General features: G+C 36.4%; 1 protein-coding gene across 1 annotated transcript; it reads right to left on the minus strand.

The window, feature by feature from the left end:
* Nucleotides 1-2,025: 2,025 nt before the first annotated feature.
* Nucleotides 2,026-24,258, minus strand: LOC140135830 (uncharacterized). The gene is made up of 6 exons (XM_072157460.1): nucleotides 23,826-24,258; nucleotides 12,718-13,002; nucleotides 10,821-10,940; nucleotides 9,990-10,085; nucleotides 8,184-8,426; nucleotides 2,026-3,661 (listed from the first exon to the last, which is right to left on the minus strand). Exons 1-6 carry the CDS (start codon nucleotides 23,887-23,889, stop codon nucleotides 3,408-3,410), a joined length of 1,062 nt encoding a protein of 353 aa, XP_072013561.1. The 5' UTR covers nucleotides 23,890-24,258; the 3' UTR covers nucleotides 2,026-3,407.
* Nucleotides 24,259-25,280: the final 1,022 nt, after the last annotated feature.

Genomic DNA, 25,280 nt, shown 5'->3' on the forward strand with positions numbered 1-25,280 from the left:
CTGTAGATTATGAAAAAAATGTTTTTTAATGTTATGGGAACGTTTTATACCCTTAATATACCCTTTATATAACCCGACATTTAAACGTTTTTTGAGAACCTTTTGTAACCTTTTGCGAATGATGTCGAAAACGTTTTGTGTTTACTGGGGAGCTTTGGCAAAATTTGCATTGATCATTTCATAGCGAGTGTGTAGAAGAATTCAAATATCATATAGTTTTGTAGGTCCTGTGGTTCTTGAGTTATGTTGTAATCATGATCATGTATATTTTCATTTTCACACGAAACGATAATATGAAAAACACATTTACCAATTTAAATAATAATGATCATCACCTGGTATATACAACGTTAACGGGGCTTACAAAAGTAAAGTTCGTAACCTTTCCAATAGATATTTATTTGAGCTGTTATGTGGGGAACTTCCTTATTTCTTTGGGTTATTAGGCCTTGTGAATATTATCTACATGTGAGCGTTTATATACCTATAGGACAAATTTTAAGGTAAGGCCGAAAAAGTTAAATGATTTGGTTCTTGTTCCCTCCCGCCTCAATTTGTGGAATTTGTTATATTTTTGATTTTTTGATTTATTTAATTTATTTGTTCATTTATTTATTTATTTATTTATTTATTTATTTATTTATTTATTTATTTATTTATTTATTTATTTATTTATTTATTTATTTATTTATTTATTTATTATTTTTATTTATACGACCCATAATAAAGGTTATTAGAGAAGAAGGGTCACTTTCAAATTCCAAACCTTCTTGTTGCACTCATCTCACATTTCATAGAGATTTTAATTTTATAAAATATTATTGTAGGCATTTTGTGCATTTTATGCATCTTTGTGGATTTTTTCGTTCGTGTGAGAGAGAGAGAGACAGAGAGAGAGAGAGAGAGAGAGAGAGAAATAAGAATAACGACACGTCAATTAAAGGGATTTACATTTTAAATGAAACCCATACTCATCGAGCTATAATTATTTATCTATTAGTTAGTTCGATGCTATACCTTCTCCACATCTCGCCCGTATGTTGGACGCAATATAATTTTATAGTTTCCCACGATAGAAAAAAAGGACATAAAATTATATTAATATATTTCCCAGTGCAATATTGTACATCTTCACATGCATGACATGAAAGTAAACAATTTTGAGTTAAAAATGACCCCTCAACCTCTCGCACCAAAGGCCACTAGAGCAACCAGTCAACTGGGTGGTTTGTGGAAATTGCTCAAAATAATTTTGATAAATTTAGCTTCCTGTGTGATTTTATTCCTGCTCTGAAGTTAATAAATTGGAAAATGTTATAAAAGATGCGTCACTTTCAACGTCCTTTCAAATTATAACAGTTGATTTCAGGAGATAATTATCATGGTATTAGTTTAAAGATAAGATTATAATGTTTATAAATTATGGTGCCCAAATATTTGTGGGCAATTGTAGGGCAATGGACAGATCTAATTTACTGGTTAGGTAAAATAATTTACTGGGTGGATATCCGTTATTTACCTCTTTGCATTGCTATACGCACCAAGTCATATAATCAGCGCTCCAGTTCTTTTTATTCACACCGTTTGTTGTTCTATACTCTGCATGCACATCTGCACAATATGAGCATCATCGCCTTACTCCTTGGATAAGCCTAGCTTTGTTTGGAGAACCATACGTGAAGACTTGAAGACCAGTATCTTTATTAACTCGTTCAGACTCGTTGGCACATAAATTTGTCAGTTAACCGATAAAGAATCACCATTACTGATTGTTGTTTATTAATTATCAAGAAAATCTGAGAGCTTGAATTTAGCACACAAATATTGGCGATCACAACTTTCATTTCATATTTCACAAATATTATAGTGGCGTGCGTGCAAGACACATACAAACCAGAGCTGCTGTGGCTCACGAACCCGGTCCCCGCACTTCGTGCATCCGCGGGTATTCATGCTTGTCGGTGAACTTTAAAACACCCCCTTTGCATCTCATTTCGCGAAGTTTTAGGGAAAAACACCCCTTTTTTAGCGATTTCGCGAATTATTTGCCCTTCGACAATACCCCTATTTTCGCTAAAACGCGAACGATATTTATAATATACCCTTTTCTTGCAGAATCGCGTAGGTCGCTCGATGAAAATACCCTTTTTTTTCAATTTCGCAAACATGTGGTTTGAAAAAACACCCCTTTTTTGTGTGTTTCGCGAATCGCGTTTCTTCATCTGTAAACACCCCTTATTTCGCGAAATTTTCGACGAGCATGAATACCCGCGGATGCACAAAGTGCGGGGAACCGCGAATGTTATACGGTGGTTTCTGATTTTCATGACCTCTGCATGATATTTGACCGCAGCCATTATGAACAATTTATTGATCTCAATTATGTGTTTTTCTTGACCAATTATGGTCACGTTTAAGCCCAAACGGGCAAATTTAACATTTTACCCATAACCATGATAACTGACTTTCGACCTCAGATGACCTCAGTATTCAGTATTCATATTCCCGTTATATCGAGTATTATTTTTGACAGGTTCAAGTCCAAGTGGCCAGTGCCCACCCCCCACACATTCGCCTGGCCCTCCCACTTTAATTAAACCCATAATGTGATGTGTGTCACACGTCTGGATGAACATAAATAATTAAAATAAGGTTAATTCTCTATTAAAGACCCTGAAAGAAAATGTCAAATTGATGCACCAATGCACCTTTATTTTGCCAGATTTTCGAACCCCCTGTTTATGGATAAACAGACCCATTTTTTCGCTTCTTGGACACCCAACACTATATATTGAAAGCAATAATTTATACAATAATAGTGTCCACGAATGGCTTCAATAATTATTTGAGAATTTACGGATTTTTCAAGCTAAAATTGTACACAATAACAGTGCCAAAATAGCCCACCAAATTGCTTCAATTGGGCATTCAGTTTACAAAGGTTTCTCACCTCTATCAGACATTCCCCTTTTCGCTTCTGATTTGGACACCCAACACTATCTATTTAAAGCAATAATTTATACAATAATGCAAACATGTCAACGAATGGATTAAATTCAGGCTTCGTTACACCAATTTTTGGCATTATCAAACTAAATTGTACACAATAATATTACCAAAAATGGCCCACCAAATGGCTTCAAATGGGCCTTCATTTGGCAAAAGTTTGTCTCTTCTGAGGGGGTACATCAAATACCCATGATACGTTGTGGGTGATCAAGTGGCCATTATGTATATTTCCTACAAATTAACCGCCACTTATTTCCCCTCCTTCCAAATCATTACGCGGCCGCTCCAGAGTAGGTATTCCTCCACTTGCAAAAACGTGAAACTTAACTGCAACGGCATTGTACACTATGATTTAAACTAAATAAGTATGTCCTGGAGAAATATATCGTGATCTATTGTTATATGAGAAGCGATTCTATGTAAAAGTCACAGCCTTCTTCATTGAGTAACTCTGCAGTTGTTTTACTCGTCTGAAGACGACATACACCACCTGTACTACCATTCCCTTGAACAAAATCGAAACTACGACATCTGTCGTCATTCAAGCAATATCGGGAGCAATCAATTTTAGATCTGACTGTTCTTATTCCAATGGTTGTGTCAACTGTACCGATGCATTTGTCTCCATCAATTCTGGTGTACCCCACAGAACCTGAAGGAAATAGAACATATTCAAGGAGTTACTTATTGCAAGAAGGTCCTATCTGCAAAAAACCTGTCAGGTGTCATAGTTTAGACGCATTATACAATAATCAGTTAGTGGTTTGCAGTGAAGGAGCATCATCTACACGAGTTATTATTGATTTATTTCTTTTTACAAAAAAAACACACCCAAAAACCAAAAAAAAACCGCCAACAACATCAACATGCTAAATCAAGATTACAAACTGCAATCAAAAGAACATCACGAAGGAAATAGACTCAAATAGGATAGCCTAGAAGAGTCGCAAGCACCGAGACACTAAAGGGTACTAGGCGAAAAGCAGGTTGCAATTTACTTCCATTTCAACTTCATATAATATCGATTTGTTCTGTACTACTTCAGCGCGAACGTTTAACTTGTTACTGCTGTGATGTACCCTGTATAATTGTATTTCATGAAATTGGGGAAGTTACCTTTCTAATCATGCAATAGATTGTTTATTATGACATCACGGGGAAAAACCAGATGACTGCAAGAACAACATCATTAATCAAGACTATTTATGTCAAGGGGAAAATCCCCTGATATCAGAATGTTGCAATAATGCACAATGGTTAGTGGTAATGTCTATTATTAGAACATTTGGGAAAATCCCAGATGGTTTGCTATAAAACATCTGGCTGGTAGTAATTCTAGGCAGACCTGTATCGATATGATTGTAATGTGAATGGATGTAGCTATAGCTCTCAAAAAGAGAGTATTTAATGTTAAACAGTTATTCTGGATACTCAGAGAGTATTACAAAGTGTGGTCATGGAGGATTCCTACAGTGCTACAAGTTCAGCCTTTGAGCGATGAAGATTATGTAGATGGATCTCGTCAAGTGCGGATACCGTTGTTTGCCCACACGGCAATTGTTTTGTCCTCAACGACATGCTGAAATTATGGTTATTATTTCGGAGCTACGAAAATGGACCAAAGTAAGACATAGGGTCTAATGCGGATTGTGTCGAACTTTATGGAAAAGGTTACAATTATTATCATCTGGATACAGATCTGACAGGCTGCAATAGCCTTTATCATTGAGACAGTTTATAGTGTTGATCTGGGCTAGCTAGCTAATATGCTTACAGTCCAATTCCTTCAAAGAGAGGAAATTGCTAACTATTTTACGTAGTCAATGCACTACTGCCTGCCAGTGTTGTCGGAGAAGATCTAGAATACGTCAAAGAACGTACTTCTTCAAAGAAAGGAAACTATATTCTTCTGCCGATTTGCTGAAGTCTGGTTAATGGAGCAACACAACTGTCAAAATAAGTGGGGACAACTGCATCGCAGTCCTGCTTCCTGTAGATATTGTGTAAAAGGTGGAAGTAGCACCAAGTTTGGAGAAAGCAGCGCAAGGAGTTAATATTGGAGAAAGCAGCACAAGGAGATAATGGTTTGGAGAAAGCCATTTTTGTGTGAGAATTTCATACGCAAGGATATTTATAAACGCAAGTGTTCACTGGACTTCGCTGATTTTCGCAGGACAAGTGAATAAGGATATATTACATCAGTCGTCCACAACATTGCAAGAACTTTATGATCACCAAGAAGAAGAATGCTGGCTAAGTACTAAATAGTTAAAGAGTGATTATATTTGATTATTGTGTATGTGTATTTGTTGTCATATATTGTACCAATCATAACGTGCTTTCAATTAAAGACTTAGATTTTGTTAGCTTAATCAACCAGTGTATTTGTGTTGTGCATTCATGTGAGTTCGGGTAAAAGGTGATTTTGGCCTTGAGTCAAGCACGACTCGTAACACTGCACCTACAGTGTATCAAAAGGCGATCAAAAGAAGGCCATGTGTAAGCGACTGCAGCAAAGTTTCTACCTTTTGTTCTGTCGAGTGGGTTGTTGGTCACACTCGAACACAAAGGACTCTTTGCCATATTTACCTTCAATGCATTACAACATGCCACTCATCTGCTTAAGGGGAGGCGATCTTTTGTGCGTAATTATAGAGGGCCAGGGGATTCACTCTATCATTGTAAAAAATATTTGAAGAAAATTGTAGTGTAATTCACGCCAGACACACTTTCTTTTAATGACAAAAATGAATTTTTGTAATCGATCAAAAATCAAACGTTTTATACCAATTTTGAATTTAGCCTGAATCCGCAAATATGGCACCTCTCGCCCTTTTTTTAGGTCAAGGCAGTTTTACCATTATCAGTGTTGGAGGACTCGGGACTCGGACTCGGACTCGAGTTCGGACTCGAGTCCTTTTTCAAGGACTCGGACTCGACTTGGACTCGGAAGCTAAGGACTCGGACTCGGACTCGGACTCGGACCCCAAGGACTCGGGGACTCGGCTTCGAGTCCTCCTCGAGTCCGGCAAAATAGGGTCTTTTTAGGTCTTTTATTTTCGTTCATTGTAAACTTCTTCTTATGCTTGATCAATGATCACATATCACATGATTAATTTAAATAATTTTGCATGCAAATAAATTCAGTTTACAAGTAAATAAAAGTACAACCAAAAAAGCAAGATTGCTTTCAGTTATATCTTTAATTGGTTAAATGGATTTTAATCATATTCGTTTGTTTTGACATGGCTGTTTTGTTAGACGCAAGTCTAGAATGTACATGAATAATAATAATATTCTGGGGCACTCAAGTTAATTTTTGGTAAGGGTGTGCGGCGCCGAACTTTAGGAACTATAAGAACTGATTTGGGGGCAAAATAGAGGCTTGATGAACTGAAATTTCAACATTTTTGTGGAGGTCTGTGAACTAAAATTGGGCCAAATGATAGGCTTTGGAGCTAACAAGTTCAAAATGTTTCCAAATTTGAGCTAAAGAGCTACAATTTTCGAGTAGGCCTATCCGCGTGGATCGACTTTCATGTTCCGGCTCAATGAACTGGAACATGATGCAAATGTACGTGTTAAGGAACTGCCGGAGAGCCTGAAAAAGGGGCCCTTGATGCCGCACATACCCGTACCACCTTTACATGTGAGTGACCCCCCCCCCCCCAACACCTCTTCGTTTTTGGCAAGCCGAGAGGGGGGAACAAGCAATTTTTGGCACATATGGGGCACCTTTCAAATAAAACGCTCTAACAGTAACAAGGCTTAGAAAACAGTACGGAAATGCTTACTTAATGCAAATTTCCCTGCTCGCTGCGCTCGCAACATATAGCTGAACCATTTAAAGTTTGTAAATTGGGATCCCCCAAAAATGGCATGTGCAAAAGGGGTGCAAAGATTTTTGGCAGGCCGGGAAGGGGGGGTCAAGCGGTTTTTGGCAGGCCGAGAGGGGATAAGGGTTTTTTGTTTTGCAATTTCACCCCTCCCCGGGCTCCGCATAATTATTTGCACAGCCCCAAACCAATACTAGGCACGCTAGGTGTGACTAGCAAATTATGTATTTACAAGAAAATAATATAGAACTAAAATTCTGGTTAAGTATAGGCCTACGTTGATAAAGTATTGGTGAAAACCCCGGGGGTTGAATTTGATACATAAGGACTCGGACTCGGACTCGAACATTGAGGACTCGGACTCGGACTCGGACTCGGACATCAAAAATTGGCAGGGACTCGGACTCGGACTTGGACTCGGACACCAAGGACTCGGACTCGGACTCGGACTCGGATGACGAGGACTCGACTACAACACTGACCATTATGCAGCGAACCATGCAATGTTGAAGCTATTTCACATACATGTTCAAAACACTTTAGAGAAAGAATGAGACTATATACTGCTGAAATATCTTTTGTTGATTTCGAATGATAATGTCTTAACGTCGTAAACTTTAAGGTCAAATTCTTAAAATCAAAACAAAACATTGCGACGCAGATATTCCCCGACTTATACAATTTCATCATCGTATTAGTGTCTTTATTATTTGTTTGAGGCATTTTCCAAACGTCCAAAACTTTACAAAATGCATAATATTTATGTAAACAAAAGGCTAAAGATAGCATTATGAGATTTATCTTTTATTATTACACTACTCTGTTTATCTGGCTCCGTGGCCGAGCTGTAAAGACCGTGGTTGATAATCAATGACGCGTGGAATCGTTGGTTCGAGTCCCATTGAAGCCTATGGAAACTTTTTTTCTTCAAAATTCATGATCGCATTCCGAAATGAGTAACTTGTCGGTAAATCGTGTATCGTATCCTTGATTCAAATAAACATGAATGAACTCGCTAAACGATGACCTCCTGAATGGGGATTATGTCAGTAGCCAGCGCTGATATCCTCATCATATTATTTTTAAATTAGCTATTATGTTGCAATTAAATATTCCAATTATAGTATATTATTAAAGCCATAATGTAAGATTTCCATCAAGCTATAATTTTGTTATTTTTTACCAAGAATGTTGAAGTAATAAAAGCAGTCAATTAACATAAAACATGTAGTCTCCACACATGGATAAAGTCCTTGGGTTTATGCCGAACCCACTCATTACACTCCCACAGATAGGTGCGTCCCACAAGATCACATTCTAGGCCCAATACTTTCTTACCTGGACATGCATCAACGCATACACCAGCAAACACGTAGACTTCACACATGGTTAAAGTCCCTGGGTTTATGCCAAACCCACTCATGACACTGACGTATTTCCCACAAATTGGTGTGCCACATTGTACAGTCACCGTAGCCCCCGGTCCAGCCTGCGTGGATGTGATGGGTGAACCGCATTGTTTGTGTAAGGAGGTATCGGGATCGGTGCCAACTTGAACAATAGAGTCTACCAAACGTTCATCTGTCGTAAATCAAAAGTTCATAAGTTACTGTTAATCGGAATAGCCATGATGCCACCTTTTCAATTGATTATATCGTAATTATTTGGGTCATTGTCATTGCTTCGTGTATTTCTTTCAAAGTAACGTAAAAATAGGACTATACAGTATAAACTATCTAAGAAATGAAAAAAAAATGTAAAGCTATCATTACTTAGCAAAAACATTTTTGGACTACGTGAACTCGGTTTGCCGCAGCTACAAAACGCCCACAAGACAACGGTCGAATTATAGTTCAGCCTTTAAAGGGCAAAATATAGTCTAGCGTGTTTGTTAGGTAAAATGATGCCGTTTTCCGCAAAACGGTCGGAACTAAATTTTTGCTTTTTAATGCCAAATATACTCCGACGTTGTGTTGCGTCAAACGTGGCGTTTTCGTTCTCCTTAGCAATTTGCTGTTGTTTATTGCATCCTTCGGTTCTTTCAGCTCGAATGACCAGCTTTGTTCGGGACTTTGTTTGATTTGGACATCTTCTGCAGCAAAGGAAGCTATAGTAAATTTTATCTGCTACGGCAGACGCTACGGCAATTATACATCTTTCGCAACAGAAAAAAAATGTCCTCATTTTCAATGACTTTTAGGTCACTATATAGTCTGACGTTTTTGCGGTCATTTTGCCATAGCATCAGATATCACGTTTTCAGTTCTCGAATGCGTGTTTCCGTTGTCAATTACGACCTTCGTTTTTCCTCTCTAAATGATCACTTTTGTTCAGGATTTTGTTTGCCTTATTGACGTCCTCTTGCAACAAAAGACGCCGCGGAAGACCGCTGCGTCTGTCACAACGTCTTCAAGACGTGGGGCTATTATATATATATATATATATATATATATATATAATAAAACAATTTTGGCTAAATAATATTCAGCATTTAGTAACTAGTACTTTCACGCCTCACGGCGATCGTCAGACTATTGCGCTGTTGTTGTTATGATCCTTGATTACGGAACCGAAAAAATACGCAAAGTAGGCCTACGCGGATAGGCCTACGCATAAAGACGCGTGGATATGAAACATACGCAAAGTCGATCCACGCGGATAGGCCTACTCGAAATAGATGTGAATTTTGCGCGAAAATTTAATGGCACCGCATATCAAAAATCAAAACAACAACTTAATTGAGCCTACTTCTTTTTTCTTGCGTGGCGACATTTTGAGATAAGTTCGGATTTTTTGTTTAAGAGGGTTTCTTCAGACATTTTTAGAATATAAAGTATTTCTTCTAGACAAAGATTGCATTGACCGGATTCTCGTCTCATAGTGTTTGATTGTTTAACTATTTCCCAGATGATTTCATAATTGGAATTAGGCCTACTTCTTTTAAGGTTCCAAACATGTTTTGAAAGTTCAGTTTCTTTTTCATATTTCTCGTGTCTGAAGGACTTCGTATGGTTACGGAATCTATCTTTGAACGGTCCTCCTGAAAGTCCTATGTATACTTTAGATTCCACATCAGATGTTACAGTAGCCTTGTACACTATTGCTTCAGTCAAGCATTCTCCACGGAGGGGACAATTAACTTACGACAGCACTCTGATCTATTAATGATGACGACTTTCTGAATGCACATATATTCTCCTAAATCAACATTCCACCAAGCTGGGTTCACATCGCCAACGTCTGGGAAGATAAAGGAAAAAAAAAGATTGTTAGTTAGACCAAAAACAGTTCACATCTGTAATTGTCCAACCATATAGACAGAATAATATTATTTTCCGTCTCCACCTGACGAAGGTCCGACGAAGGTCCGACGAAGGTCCATCGAAAGTCCAACAAAGGACCAACGAAGGTCCAACGAAGGTCTGACGAAGATCCGATGAAGCACATCAGACACACCAAATGTCATTCTGCATACGAGGAATGTCCTTCTGAAATCAATTTAAAAAAATTGATATTTCTTTTATATTAAACAGTTAACAGTTCTCGACGTAAACTTAATAAATCTAATGATATTTACTAAAATGTACTAATTTACTAAGTAAAAGTGGATAACGGGGATATTCGGTCACATTTACCTTCAACTCTCTCTCACCCAATGACCCCGTTGTTTGTATCATCACCCAAAGACATCCCTTTTTAGATTTTAGCTCTCACCGAATAACTCCAATTTGTTCCTCTAAAATGACCAAAATTGTGTGATTTTTTCCAAAATATGTTCAAACTTTTGCTCACTTAAGATTGTTATGTACCCAAAATTGTCTAGGTCTGCCTGAGTGACTTTGGGGCTTCTCATCAAATAACACCTTTTCATGTTTTTATGTTCACCAAAACACGAGTACCCGGTACCCCCTCCCATCGGCATTTCAAAAGTTGAGTCCTCTACTCCCAGCCCCCACGCCCGGGTGCTGGATCTACCTGTATGAGTACAAGAGCCTGATGGATAGAATGTGTTATCATTGCCGTCTACCGCCCTCTCTGGTACGCCACCAGAACTAACTGAGCTTTGAGATACCGTCTTATCGGCAAGGTAGACTTCTGTAAAACAAGTAAAGACACAAATACGTTTTAAGCCATTTCAATTTAATAAATGCGTATCACTTATTAGGAGTGAAATTGTACAAAATAATAATGCACTTGTACTGAGATGTTGATACGTCTAATGACGCATCAACATCTCAGTACACGTGCATTATTTTGTACAATTTCACTCCCAACAAGTGATACGCATTGTAATCTATAATTATACAACTTTAAACACATTTTTGTGTAAAGTCATTATGTATACATTGGTTACTGCATGGTACAAACAACAATTTTCGCATTTCGTGATCCTAGTATTCTCTTTTAAGGGTATCTACGAAAAAACGCTTATTTTCAATATTTAAGTTGATTTGGACATTGAATTTGCAATTTACGTCAATAACTGCACGATTTACGTCAATAACTGAATGATTTACGTCAATAACTGCACGATTTACGTCAATAACTGCACGATTTACGTCAATAACTGCACGATTTACGTCAGTAACTGCACAATTTACGTCAATAACTGCACGATTTACGTCAATAACTGCACGATTTACGTCAATAACTGCACGATTTACGTCAATAACTGCACGATTTACGTCAATAACTGCACGATTTACGTCAATAACTGCACGATTTACGTCAATAACTGCACGATTTACGTCAATAACTGCACGATTTACGCCAATAACTACACGATTTACGTCAATAACTCCACGATTTACGTCAATAACTCCACGATTTACGTCAATAACTGCACATATTACGATGCTTCATAAAGCACTGTGTTGTAATTTGTCTGTTCGACAGACAGATATTACAGATTGGATGATGTATTTGTCAGGTGAGCGCGACTGCAAAACATGCACGCAAACATTATTTCTGATGGCATATAAATCTCAAGTTAGGTGGATGAGGTTGTGGATCACAAACTGCCCCGTAATACAAACACAATGAATAAAATGTTTTAAAATATGTGACCGTCCACGGCGAATGAGCCGTAAATTCCTCCCCGGTCAATTTTGTTTTATTTCGTGTTTAAAAATAAACATCATAAACTTAAAATGGTATATCATTTGACTTCAAACGATATCCAGAAGCGGGGTTATGGTTTGTTAAACTTTGCTCCTTCAACAAAATTATAGCTTTTACGTTTTTACATGTGTCTCTTTTTCCACATTGCTGGCAATATATATCAAACAGTCATAATTGGCGGTCATTTCAAATCATCCCCAAGTCAACGAGGTTTAAGAAAGTTCTCTCATTGTTAATTGTTGGTTATGCATACCTGTACAAAATACAATGCCTGGTAACCCACCACTTGAACAGGATTTAGCAAAAGCAAACAAAGACCAGAGCTATTAAAAGTTCTATAGCCGGCCATCTAAGGTAGAAGCTTATTATCCACTTCAACAATAGGATTATTGATTAGTTTTGACTATCAAAATAAGACGGATGTCGGGCCAGCTTAAGTTATCGATGAATACGACCTTCGTACACATTTTACACCGTAACACAGAATACAATTTAGGGAATTTACGGCTCGTTTGTGCTGCCGGGTCACATATGCCATAAGGGGATAGGGGCCTATTGATTAGTGCGCAATAATTGATGTAAAATTAAAACAATAACTCGCTCAATGCAGACAAAGACCTCGCTCAAGCATATGCTTCACGATAGGAGATAAATTACCGAAACGATCTATTTGCCTATAATAGTTCTTGGATTGAGCAATCTGTTCTTTTGGTATGCTGTTTTTATAATCGTGGGTTTTTTTTTCACTTACCCCATAAATCAAATACGGAATTACGATAAGGTCCTCCGCAAATTTGCGATGCATCCCCGGTACAGGGCATATAACAATCTGATTCAGGAGATTGTCCATATACATCATAAGACACGCCATCGCTACCACACCAACACGTTTGACCATTTTGCATAGCCGCGAATCGCGATTCATGAAATTTGCAGTGTGAAATGCACTTAGTGATCGTTACCTGTTCCCTCCATACATGATCGGGTATTGCCCTGTTTGCAGTATCGACATAACAGCCAAGGTACCGGTGATTTTCTGGAGAATCAATCAATCAATCAATCAATCAATCAATCAATCAATCAATCAATCAATCAATCAATCAATCAATCAATCAATCAATAAATAACGAATAATAAATAATCGATTGTATTTTATTTTTAATACTCATGTTAAAAGTGTAAAGCGAGGATTTTTTTTATATAAAATGCAAGGTGAACAATAGCCCAACAGGAATGGCCATGTCAAGCACTGATATAGGCAACAGGGCACTATCCCAGCAAACATCGATTTACTTAAAGTAGACCGCGACAGACCTACTCATCATTACCTTGAACTTCTTTACTCCTATTCATTAATACCTACTATTTATAAACCAACAAGAATCACAGAATCAACTGCTACAATTATTGATAAATATCCTTACAAATAATGACAATATTATCAAATCAACAATTATGATTACTAACATAAGTGACCACTTTCCAACTACTTTATCAACCAACCTCGAAGTAGAAAATCAAAAGTGTAAAACGAAAGACGTTATATATAAAAAGAAATCATAATAGTAAGAATATTGATAAATTTAAAACAAAACTATCCGACGTTAAATAGGGTGAAATTCTTGATAATATTGATGCAAATGATGACTATAATAAATTCATTGACACCTTTAATACGCTTTACGATGAATGTATTCCGTTAAAGAAATGTACTGGTAATATATAGAAGAAAAGAAATAGCGCCATGGATTACGAAGGGATTGTTAAAAAGTATTAACAAAAATAATATGTTATATAAACAATACATTCAATCTCCAAACGACAAATATTCAAAACATATAAAAATAAGTTGCAAATGCTTATTCGAAAATCACAACGCAAATACTTTTTTTCCAAGTTCGAGCATGCTAAAAATAATATGAAACAAACATGGAAAACAATTAATAATATTATTGGTCGAAGAAAGAAACAATCTTCACAGAGCAAATTTAAAGTTGAAGATGGCAGTTCTGTTACCAATCCTAAAGAAATATCAAATCAGTTCAATGACTTTTTTGTTGTAAATGTAGGCCCTAAGCTTGCATCAAGTATCCAAAAACACAGGAAAACAATATTTCGCTTAGTGAGAACAAGAAGCCAATTGTTGAATCCGATATTGTAAAGATAATTGATAAATTCGACATAAATGAAGGTGGAGGCCATGACAATATTGGTAATCTAATTATTGCTAATCTAAAAATTGCTAAACCTCTTAATATGATATTTTATTTGTCTATATCTACTGGGATTGTTCCTGATAAATTAAAAATAGCAAAGGTCATACAATTATACAAAAAAGAAGATGCTGAGGTATTCTCAAATTATCGTCCAGTTTCTTTCCTACCGTGCTTTTCAAAAATTCTTGAAAAATTAATCTTTAACAGATAATAATATAGGTTTTCCCGTCCAATTTCAAACTTTGGGCGTTCAGTTTAGTATAAGTTTCATTCCTTTTCGCGCGAAATTGAATGAACGCTTACATTCTCGATTTCAATTTAGCAAATGTGCAATCTATTTCATTAATACGCATTCAAAATTCAAAATAGTGCACCCAATTTCGCACATTGTGCAGCAAATTTCGCAAATTGTGCAGCCAAATTCACGTGGCCTTGAATTCAGAGCCTATTTGGAAATACAAATTCATATATGCGGAAACAAAATGGAAAAATGTTCAATCGAATTCGCAAAGTGCAGAATCAAATCCAGAATATTTTACAATGGTTCAAATATAAAAATGCTATTTATCATGTTTATATTGAACATTAGATAGGCCTACATGTAACGTCAACATTGTTCAAACAAGCACGTTGCTATATTAATTGTGAAGGGAAAACATATTTTTAAAGTAATGTTTAAAATTGCCTTATGCATAGGCCTAGTAAAAAAGACAATGAATTATAACTAATTATAATATTCAAAAGCATTTTCCCGGTTAAGTTCAGAAACCATAAAGTGACGTATGTCCCATAGTTGAATCAAGCTTATTATAAAAAATATAATGAAACTTCTTAGATGCCACTTCTTCTTCTTACGATAGATCTTTTTTAAATCTTCGTATTTTTAATTGTATAATATGTATCGTATAAGACTAAAACTGAATGAACACAGTCAAAACAACACCCAGAAATTAAATAGCAAAGCATATTTTGCAGTCGACTTATAAACATATCCTTCACATCACAACCTGTTTAATTAGACCCATTTCGTGTCCATTTCAGTGTGTGAAAATCTGTACTATATATAGGCCTATAGTATAACATTTTATTAATTTTTATTCGTGGGGGGGGGGGCACCGACCATGATTGGGGGCACCGGGTCTGATTGGGGGCACAAGCCATTTTTCGGCCATTTTCCTGTGTTATTTAAAAACATTTCAGATCGATTGGGGGCACGTTCCACCCCCGTGCCCCTACGCCACTGGATTAACTGACATGTTAAAGTGTTAATATTGCTAACACCCGAACGTGTTAAGCGATGTTTTAAACATATTTTTATGCGTTCGTGTGTTTAAAACATGTTACATTCGCATTTGCAAGCATTAATGTGTTTATAAATGAACACTGTCAGACTGTACCTAAAGTATACTTCTCATTACAAGGATTACCCATTAAAACATTTTTGTGTTTATTCTGTGTTACATAGGGCTACTCACTTTTTTTCTGCTGCAACGTAGACGTAGGGCATAATAGGCCTATGTCAGTATACTTGAAAATGCGCATAATTTCAAATTGAATTTCTTTTCGCTAATTAGATTGTCAATGCATGAAATTGAAAATAGGATTAACAACGTTTCGCAGTCCCCCGTGCATCTTTGGCAAAATTGATTGCCTATTTCTTTAAATTAGACGTCTAATGGTGAAATTGAAACATTCGAGAACGAAATTGAATTCACAATAATGAATTGTTCTGATCATACATTAATTTGATTGAACTAAAATGAAATCGATTGCTCATAATGCGAAAAAGAAATCGGGATTCGTTGCGAAAATTTGAATTGAGCGAGAGAAGTGATATTGCGGATGGTGTTGGGAAGAGAATTCCAAGCTACAGGGGCAGCATAACGAAAGGAACGCATACCGGCAGATGATAAATTAACACGCGGGGTCCTGAGAGGTTTTTCAGATGATGAACGGAGGGAGCGTTGAGGAACATAAGTACAGAGAACCGGGTACCCTCAAAGTGCCGGTAAGCAAACACACATAATTTAAACTGAATCCGGAATTTTATGGGTAGCCAATGAAGCTCATAAAGTATGGGGTGATATGATCATGTTTACGTTTTTTAAAATGAGCCGGGCGGCAGAGTTTTGGATCATCTGGAGGCGAAGAATTTGATCAGAAGTGATACCAGCCAAAGCGGAATTACAGAAATCAAGGCGAGACGTGATAAGATAATTAACAAGACACGACGTCGCTCTCTCAGACAAACATGGGCGGATTGTGCCAATTTGTCTCAAGGATAAAAATAGAGAGCGACATATATCACTTATATGGTCAGACATGGACAGTGTTTGGTACAGCCGAACACCGAGGTATTTAACAGATTGTTGGAAAGATATATCAGAATTCAAAATCTGGATGGTATCATCTTCTGTTCTGTCAACTTGTTTGATGCGAGAGAACGTACCAACGGTTACGATCTCAGTCTTGTCGGTGTTTAACATAAGTTTGTTGCTATTCATCCAACTCAAGATGGAACTAATGCAGTTTTGAATTGAAGATATGGTAAGCTCAAAGTTCATGGGAGAGTCAGATTGCGAGACTTCCGTGTCGTCGGCGTACTTGTGGAAATCACATTTGTGCATGGTAATAATGTCTGATAAAGGCTGAGAATAAAGAGTGAATAAAACCGGCCCAAGTACGGAACCTTGAGGGACTCCGTACTGTAATGGAAATGGGTCCGAAACCACACCATTAGTATTAACATATTGAAACCTCTCAGTCACGTATGAAGTGAACCACTTAAGTACGACTCCTTGGACACCGAAAGTAGTCGCCAGCCGCTCAATGAGAATAGACCTTTTTCTCAGACGTCACCAATCAATCGATATTGGGGTCCAGCATTCGAGTCATCAGCACCCAAACGCAAATACCGCGCCGGCGTGCGCGATCAACTTTGCGCCACGCTAGGCGTCCTGCGCGGAATTGCCAGCTCGCAGTGCGCGTTTAGTTCTTCACGGTGTAAAAAGTAAACAAAAATGTGAAACAAAACAAAGATTAACTTCAAATAGCATGGCGGTTTTTCCGTATCTTTTGTATTTTGTGGTATCAAAACAAGCTGAAACAAGGGTAACCAGTATACAGTTCCATTTAAAGAATTATTTTATGGAAGCTAATGTGAAACATGACAAAACAGAGGAGAAAATACGCAGTATTTGGTGTTTTCACACTGTGGGCATGTGGGAAACGCACGTGTTGTTTGTTTACATCTGAGACCCCAATATCGATTAGGTGACGTCATCAGAAAAAGGTCTATAGAATGGTCAAGCGTATCGAACGCGGCGCTGAGGTCAAGGAGGGCCACGAGAGAAACTTTTTTCACATCAGTGTTGTTAAGAAGTCCGTCCATAAGGGACTTATTGATAATATAAGTAACCAAAGGTACAAGATCAACAAAGCACTGTTTCACAATATATGTTGGTAGTGGGTCTAATAAACAACCCTTCGTTGGCATACTATGGACCAGCTCAGAAATCTCATCTTCAGTGACAGGATCAAAATGATCAAAAACAGGACCCTCAAAAGCAGTAAAAGATGTACGGATTACATTGAAAATAAGCAAATCCTTAACACCAAACAGTTTGGCTTTCGGTCAAAACATTCGACCTTTATGGCCATAGAGCAAATGGTAGACAAAGTTACTACAGCAGTTGAAAGAAACGAAACGACTATAAGAATATTTCTGGACTTGTCAAAAGCCTTTGATACAATCGATCATAACATACTCTTACATAAATTAGAACACTATGGCTATCGTGGTATTGTGTTAGAATGGTTCAGAAACTATCTAAGCAACAGAAAGCAATATGTTTATTATAATTCTTATAAATCAGAATCACGCGATATTATATGTGATTGGACACCACGAATCAGCCGTAAACTCGGCCCCGGTCAATTTTGTTTTATTTCGTGTTTAGAAAATATATATCATAAGCTTTAAAATGGTATATCATTCGACTTCAAACGATATCCAGAAGCGGGGTTATGGTTTGTTGAACTCTGTTCCTTCAACAAAATTGTACCCTTTTCCGATTCTACGTGTGTCTCTTTTTCCATTTATCTGGTAATAAATATCAAACAGTCACAATTGGCGGTCATTTCAAATCATCCCCAAGTCAACGAGGTTCAGGAATGTCCTCTCATTGTTAACTGTTGGTTATACATACCTAGAAAAAATACAATGCTTTGTTATCCACCACTTGAACAGGATTTAGCCAAAGCAAACAAAGACGAGATCTATTTCTACAGAAATAGGTAGAAGCTTATTATCCTCTTCAGCTATAGGATTATTGATTGGTTTAAACAGTGTTTGATAAGATACTTGTCGCATTGAATTTAGATACCTATGAATACGACCGTCACACACATTTTGCACTCTATCTCAGAATACAGTTTGCCGAGTTTACGGCTCATTCGTAGTGTCCACTCACATATGTGGTGTTCCGCAAGGATCAATCCTGGGTCCACTTCTATTTTTACTCTATATCAATGATATAACTAATGCATCCAAAGTACTCGAATTCGTCCTTTTTGCAGATGATACCACTATTTTGTACTCACATAAAAACGTAGAACGCCAGATACACATTGTTAATGAAGAATTAAAGGAAGTAAGCAAAAATGGGCTATAATAACTGTGGCAAACGGTCACTATAGAGATCACACAACGCCATTGTTTGCTAATTATAACGTATTAAAGGTTGAAGATATGTACATACTGGAATTAGGTACATTCATGTACATGTACAGGTACTCCATAAATGAGCTGCCCTGTTCATTTGATAATTGAATATATGAATACAAAAGCCACCTAAGTCCATACTTTGGCCAAATTGAGTTAAGCATGGGAAATTGTTGCTATACATAGGCCTGTCATATGTATGAAAGAACAACTCAAATTCATCCTCCGTGTCTATTGGGCATGTGAAAAATAGCATGTATGAAAGAATCACCCAATTCCATGATTTGAGTCTTGTAACACATTGATTGAAATCCAGTATGTATAAAAGTCCACTTGTAACACATTCATTGCTAGAAAGTGACTTTTGAAAAAAAAATGGGTTTAATAAAGGAAAGTGTGTGGTTTATATTACATGGCAGAATGCTTATCAACATTATACATACTTGTGTGCTTTATTTTGTATTATCTTACTAGTGGTAATCTCATTCTAACATTGTTGTCTTTGTATATGATTCAAAAAACCACCTAAGTCCAAAATTTAAAATGAACCCCACGAAGTCCCTGAAATGCTAATCGTCATACTTAATACAGGTTAATCCACTCATTTGCACATAAAACTTACCATATTGACCAGGTAAATCTAACTGAAGGAAATAAAATGATACACAGGGTTTTCTCTCAAAATCACTTCCCATGGACTTAGGTGGCTTTTGTATTCATGTATTCAATTATTTTACTAAACGTTCTGACATACATGACTACAAGACAAGATATGTAAATGAGCTAAATTTAACCAAAAATAAGAAAGTGTTTTCTGATCATGCCATACATACAAGAGGTCCGATTCTTTGGAATTCTTTAGAATAAAATCTGAAAGCTTCAAAATCTGTCAAACATTTCCGCAATGAATTAAAAAAACCTTATTTCTCAATATAATTAATCTTTTCCGTGAGCACGTCCCCGTCCCTTGTCTTGTCTTTTGGTTATGTTTTATTTTTTGTGCTAATTTCATTTGATTTTAGGGAAAGGCTAACTTTTAGGCCTTTTTGGTCTTCCAGCCTTTTCCTCCATATGTATCGTGTTTGTATATTTTTTGATGTAATGTTATGTAATGATTTTATGGAAATAAAATATGAATATGAAAACCTTATTTCTCAATATAATTAATCTTTTCCGTGAGCACGTCCCCGTCCCTTGTCTTGTCTTTTGGTTATGTTTTATTTTTTGTGCTAATTTCATTTGATTTTAGGGAAAGGCTAACTTTTAGGCCTTTTTGGTCTTCCAGCCTTTTCCTCCATATGTATCGTGTTTGTATATTTGTTGATGTAATGTTATGTAATGATTTTATGGAAATAAAATATGAATATGAAAATATGAATATGAATATGAATATGAATATGAATATGAATATATTCTGAGACGCATCTTTTTAATTCTTAGTGTACCTTTTTATCATGTGAATACTGATTATGTACATTGACAAATTTGTTTTTAAACATAATTGCTGCAATATTTTGGTTGTTTTTAGATTACTTTTAAGGTGTAGTTTTTAATATCCAGTGTCATCAATCTTGTAATTTTAATATAGGTTTTCCTGGCCAATTTCGCAACTTGTGCGTTCGATTTCATAAAAGTGTCATTCGTTTTCGCGCAAGATTGAATGATTGCAACGAATCCCGATTTCTTTTTCGCATTATGAGCAATCGATTTCATTTTAGTTCAATCAAATTAATGTATGATCAGAACAATTCATTATTGTGAATTCAATTTCGTTCTCGAATGTTTCAATTTCACCATTAGACGTCTAATTTAAAGGAATAGGCAATCAATTTCGCAAAAGATGCACGGGGGACTGCGAAACGTTGTCAATCCTATTTTCAATTTCATGCATTGACAATCTAATTAGCGAAAAGGATTTCAATTTGAAATTTTGCGGATTTTCAAGTATACTGACATAGGCCTATAGGCCCTACGTCTACGTTGCAGCAGAAAAAAGTGAGTAGCCCTATGTAACACAGAATAAACACACACATGTTTTAATGGGTAATGCTTGTAATGAGAAGTATACTTTAGGTACAGTGTTCATTAAAGCACATTAATGCTTGCAAATACGAATACGAATGTAACATGTTAATATTGTTTTTAACACACGAACACATTAAAATATGTTTAAAACGTCGCTTAACACGTTCGGGTGTTAGCAATATTAACACTTTAACACGTCAGTTAATCCAGTGGCGTAGCGTCATAGGGGCACGGGGTGGGGGGCACGTGCCCCCAATCGATCTGAAATTTTTAAAAATCCCACAGGAAAATGGCCGAAAAACGGCTTGTGCCCCCCAATCAGACCCGGTGCCCCTCAATAATGGTCGGTGCCCCCCAATAAAAATTAATAAAATGTTATACTATAGGCCTATATTTAATTCAGATGGAAATGGACACGATTGAGGTCTAATTAAACAGGTTGTGATGTGAAGGATATGTTTATAAGTCGACTGCAAAATATGCTTATTTAATTTCTAGATGTTGTTTTGACTGTGTTCATTCAGTTTTTATTCTTATACGATAGATAAAGGTTATATTATACAATTAAAAATACGAAGATTGAAAAAAGATCTATCGTAAGAAAAAGTAGCATTAACTTAAAGGAAAAGTTTCATTATAATTTATATGATTAACTAGACTGAGCTTGATTGAACTATGGGACATACATCACTTTATGGTTTCTGAACTAAACCGGGAAAATACTTTTAAATATTATAATTAGTTATAATTCATTTTCTGTTTTACTAGGCCTATGCATACGGCAATTTTTAACATTACTTAAAAATATGTTTTCCCTTCACTGACATTTAATATAGCAACGTGCTTGTTTGAACAATGTTGACGATACATGTATCTAATGTTCAATATAAACACGATAAATAGCATTTTTATATTTGAACCACTGTAAAATATTTAAGAACTTCTGGATGTGATTTTGCACTTTGCGAATTCGATTGAACATTTTTCCATTTTGTTTCCGCATATATGAATTTGTATTTCCAAATAGGCTCTGAATTCAAGGCCACGTGAAGTTGGCTGCACAATTTGCGAAATTTGCTGCACAATGTGCGAAATTGGGTGCACTATTTAGAATTTTGAATGCGTATTAAATGAAATAGATTGCACATTTGCTAAATTGAAATCGAGAATGTAAGCGTTCATTCAATTTCGCGCGAAAAGGAATGACACTTATACTAAACTGAACGACCAAAGTTTGAAATTGGACGGGAAAACCTATATGTTATATGGGTAAATTTTATATTGTATATTCTATGTATGTGCATTTTGCTTTTTTAGTTATAAAGCGCAATGGGGCATCTGCGATGCAAATTGCGCTGTAGAAAGATTGGTTTTAATATTATGATTCCCAGTCGAAATGACGTAATAAGCGGATTAACTACCATAGCAATGGGGTAAAACAATTTTTGAATATATTGCGCTGCACGACAAGCAGGTTGTATTCATCACATGTGTATATCTGCAATCATAGATTAAATACAAATACAATACGCCGTAGAGGTGACATCATAATCGGACTAACTACCATAGCAATGGGGTAAAACTATTTTTGAATGTATCGCGCTGCACTACAAGCAGGTTGTACCCAAAGAGCTTTTAATAGAAATAGAGTCGCAATAGATTATATAATGCTTTGTTCGTTTGATGCCGATTAGAAGTTGCGACAGGCTATTCATAAAAGTGGTACCATTGTTTCGAACAAAGGGGTTCCGCCATTAAATTGGTCACTGATCCGGCATCATATTAACGCTCTACACAACAGGCGAGTATCAATAAGTGACCACAATACAGTCATGTGTAAGGGCAGTCATGTGTAAAGTGGTACCATTGTTCCCACGTATCCCAAATGTGTGATTGTGTGGGTCTGAAGTCTATAAAGGCTTTAGCTGTCGATGCAATCATCTTTACCACCCACCTGACTTTAGGCGCTTTATTTAAATAAATTGAATGCTCTTGCTGATCGATTACACATTAGAATGTATGAAGGCTGCCATTTCCACATATCTATATTACACTATAATGGTAATCGCTATACGTATACATGTAAGTATAAGGTTGTTTTTAAGAAATGTCCATTTAATTTTATTTTAAGAAGGAGATTGGTATAGAAATAGTGGCGTACCCAAAGAGGGGAGGGGGGTTGGGAAGGGGCAGATTCACCCCTGTGAGAAGTCTTGGGAGGGGAAGAGGGGAGGAGGGGATATGGATATTAATGAGAGAGGACTGGAGGAAGGGAGAAATGAAAAGATATAATAAAGACAAGTAGATAAATAGAAATATAAGGAAAATGATGGGAATGAGAGAGGGAGGGTGAGAGGGGACAAGGAGAGCGAGGGAGTGATAAAGTGTAGGCCTAGGAAAGAATAAGTACAGAGAAGGGAAAAGAAAGGAATGATGAATACATTTAATAAAGCTATTAGGCCTATATAACAACTAAACACATAACAGCACTTCATTCGTTACGTAATTAAAACGCCCAGTCAGATGTATTTCACACCTGCCAAACACAAGTCACCCAATTTCGAAAACTGGACGTTGAATGTACACTCTCATGAATATTGATTGGCAACATTTTCCAATATGTCAGCGCTCTAATCGGAAACAATAGAACAATATACCCTGCAGAGCGTTGGTTGTACCCATCACCTGTGTATGTCTGCAATCATAGATTGAATACAATACCGCCCCTATCAAAATTTACGAGGGATCAGCATATGGTTCAATGCAGACTGCAGAGGTACCGCGTGAACGAACCAGTGCAGCGCGGTATTTCAAACATTGTTTTACCCCATTGCTATGGTAGTTAATCCGATTTATTACGTCACTTCGATGGCGAATTCCAGGCATGACACTTACCGATAAATGTTGCTTCTAAGGTGGTCACGAATATTCCAACGAAAAATAGCAGACAATCCATCATTGATTCAAATAATTTCTTGTTTTACATCGTCAAGACTGACTATTACAGTCAGGAATTGTTTTAACAATTCCTGATTCGATAATCGATAAGTTGTCGATTTCAATACGAAAGTTGTTTCGTTCAATGTGAAGTACTGAAAGTCAAAAACGTAGTTCAATCCTTTTTTATAAAAAGTTTGGCAAGTTGACTACCATGTAGAAAGATGTTATTCCAAATATCAAGATGCTTGAGCTTGACAATGCTTGATCAATTCCAGTCAGGGAAACATACGTCACAAAAGAGTTAATTAAGTATCGTAATAAACGCTGTTATTATTTGAAACACTTCAAACAACAACCTTCAGATATCTATTTCGAGTAGGTCAATATTCCATGTGTTGATACATACTATATTAAAAACGATAATATAATTAGCACTCGCTCTCAAAAGTTATAAAGCGATCTTGTGATCAAACATGAATAACAAATCGATATCAATTTAATTAATGAGCTACATAGTATGGTATTAATTGCAAATGTGATATTACATTTTGAGTAATGAAAATATTGAGGCATAGTGCAAGAAGTCCCTAACTGCAATTAATAAATGGCTGCTCTATGTAAATTTGCTAATTTTTTCATCTTATTATTGTACACAATTAAAAAGTTGCCACCTGGCAGCTATTGCTGGTGAGGTCTTCTTGTATTAACTGTTGAATATTGATCGGTGAGACAACTGGTCAAATTCCCTGGTGTCTGCAGGCAATTATATCGGTCACACATCCGGGCTTTTGTTATCGGTTTTTGCTCCATTTATGGGGTGGGGTATGAACGTTTGGACAGTATTTATTGTGGGACATTAGAGCACATCAGACATATCGAATTGCATTCTGAATACGAAGAATGTCCTTCTGATATCAAATAATTATGATTTTTTGAAATTCGCAATGTAATACACATTTTATGGCAAATCATTAAAAATTGATATTTTTGATATTTAACAGTACTCGAAGTAAACTTTATAAATCTGGTGATTTATACTTTAAAGTGTATGTAGGTGGGATGAAAAGCCGACGATCAATTGAAAAATTTGACCTTTCGTATTGAAGATATGGATTTTTCCCCCAAACACCAAAAAAATTAGGGCTTTTATAGATTTATATAAAATTTACTTCGAGGACTGTTATATATCCAAAATTTGAAAAATATCAATTTTTTTTAATTTGTCATAAAATTTGTATTATATCGTGATTTTCAAAAAATGAAAATTATTTGATATCAGATATACATGCTTCGTATTCAGAATGCAATTCGATACGTCTGAGGTGCTCTCATGTCCCCTAAAAAATACTGTCGAAACGCTCAAAACGCTCATTCCAAATCCCTTAAAGCACTTTATAGACTTTGGATATA

Source organism: Amphiura filiformis, chromosome 16 (assembly GCF_039555335.1).
Source record: "Amphiura filiformis chromosome 16, Afil_fr2py, whole genome shotgun sequence".
In the NCBI taxonomy this organism is placed as follows: Eukaryota; Metazoa; Echinodermata; class Ophiuroidea; order Amphilepidida; family Amphiuridae; genus Amphiura; species Amphiura filiformis.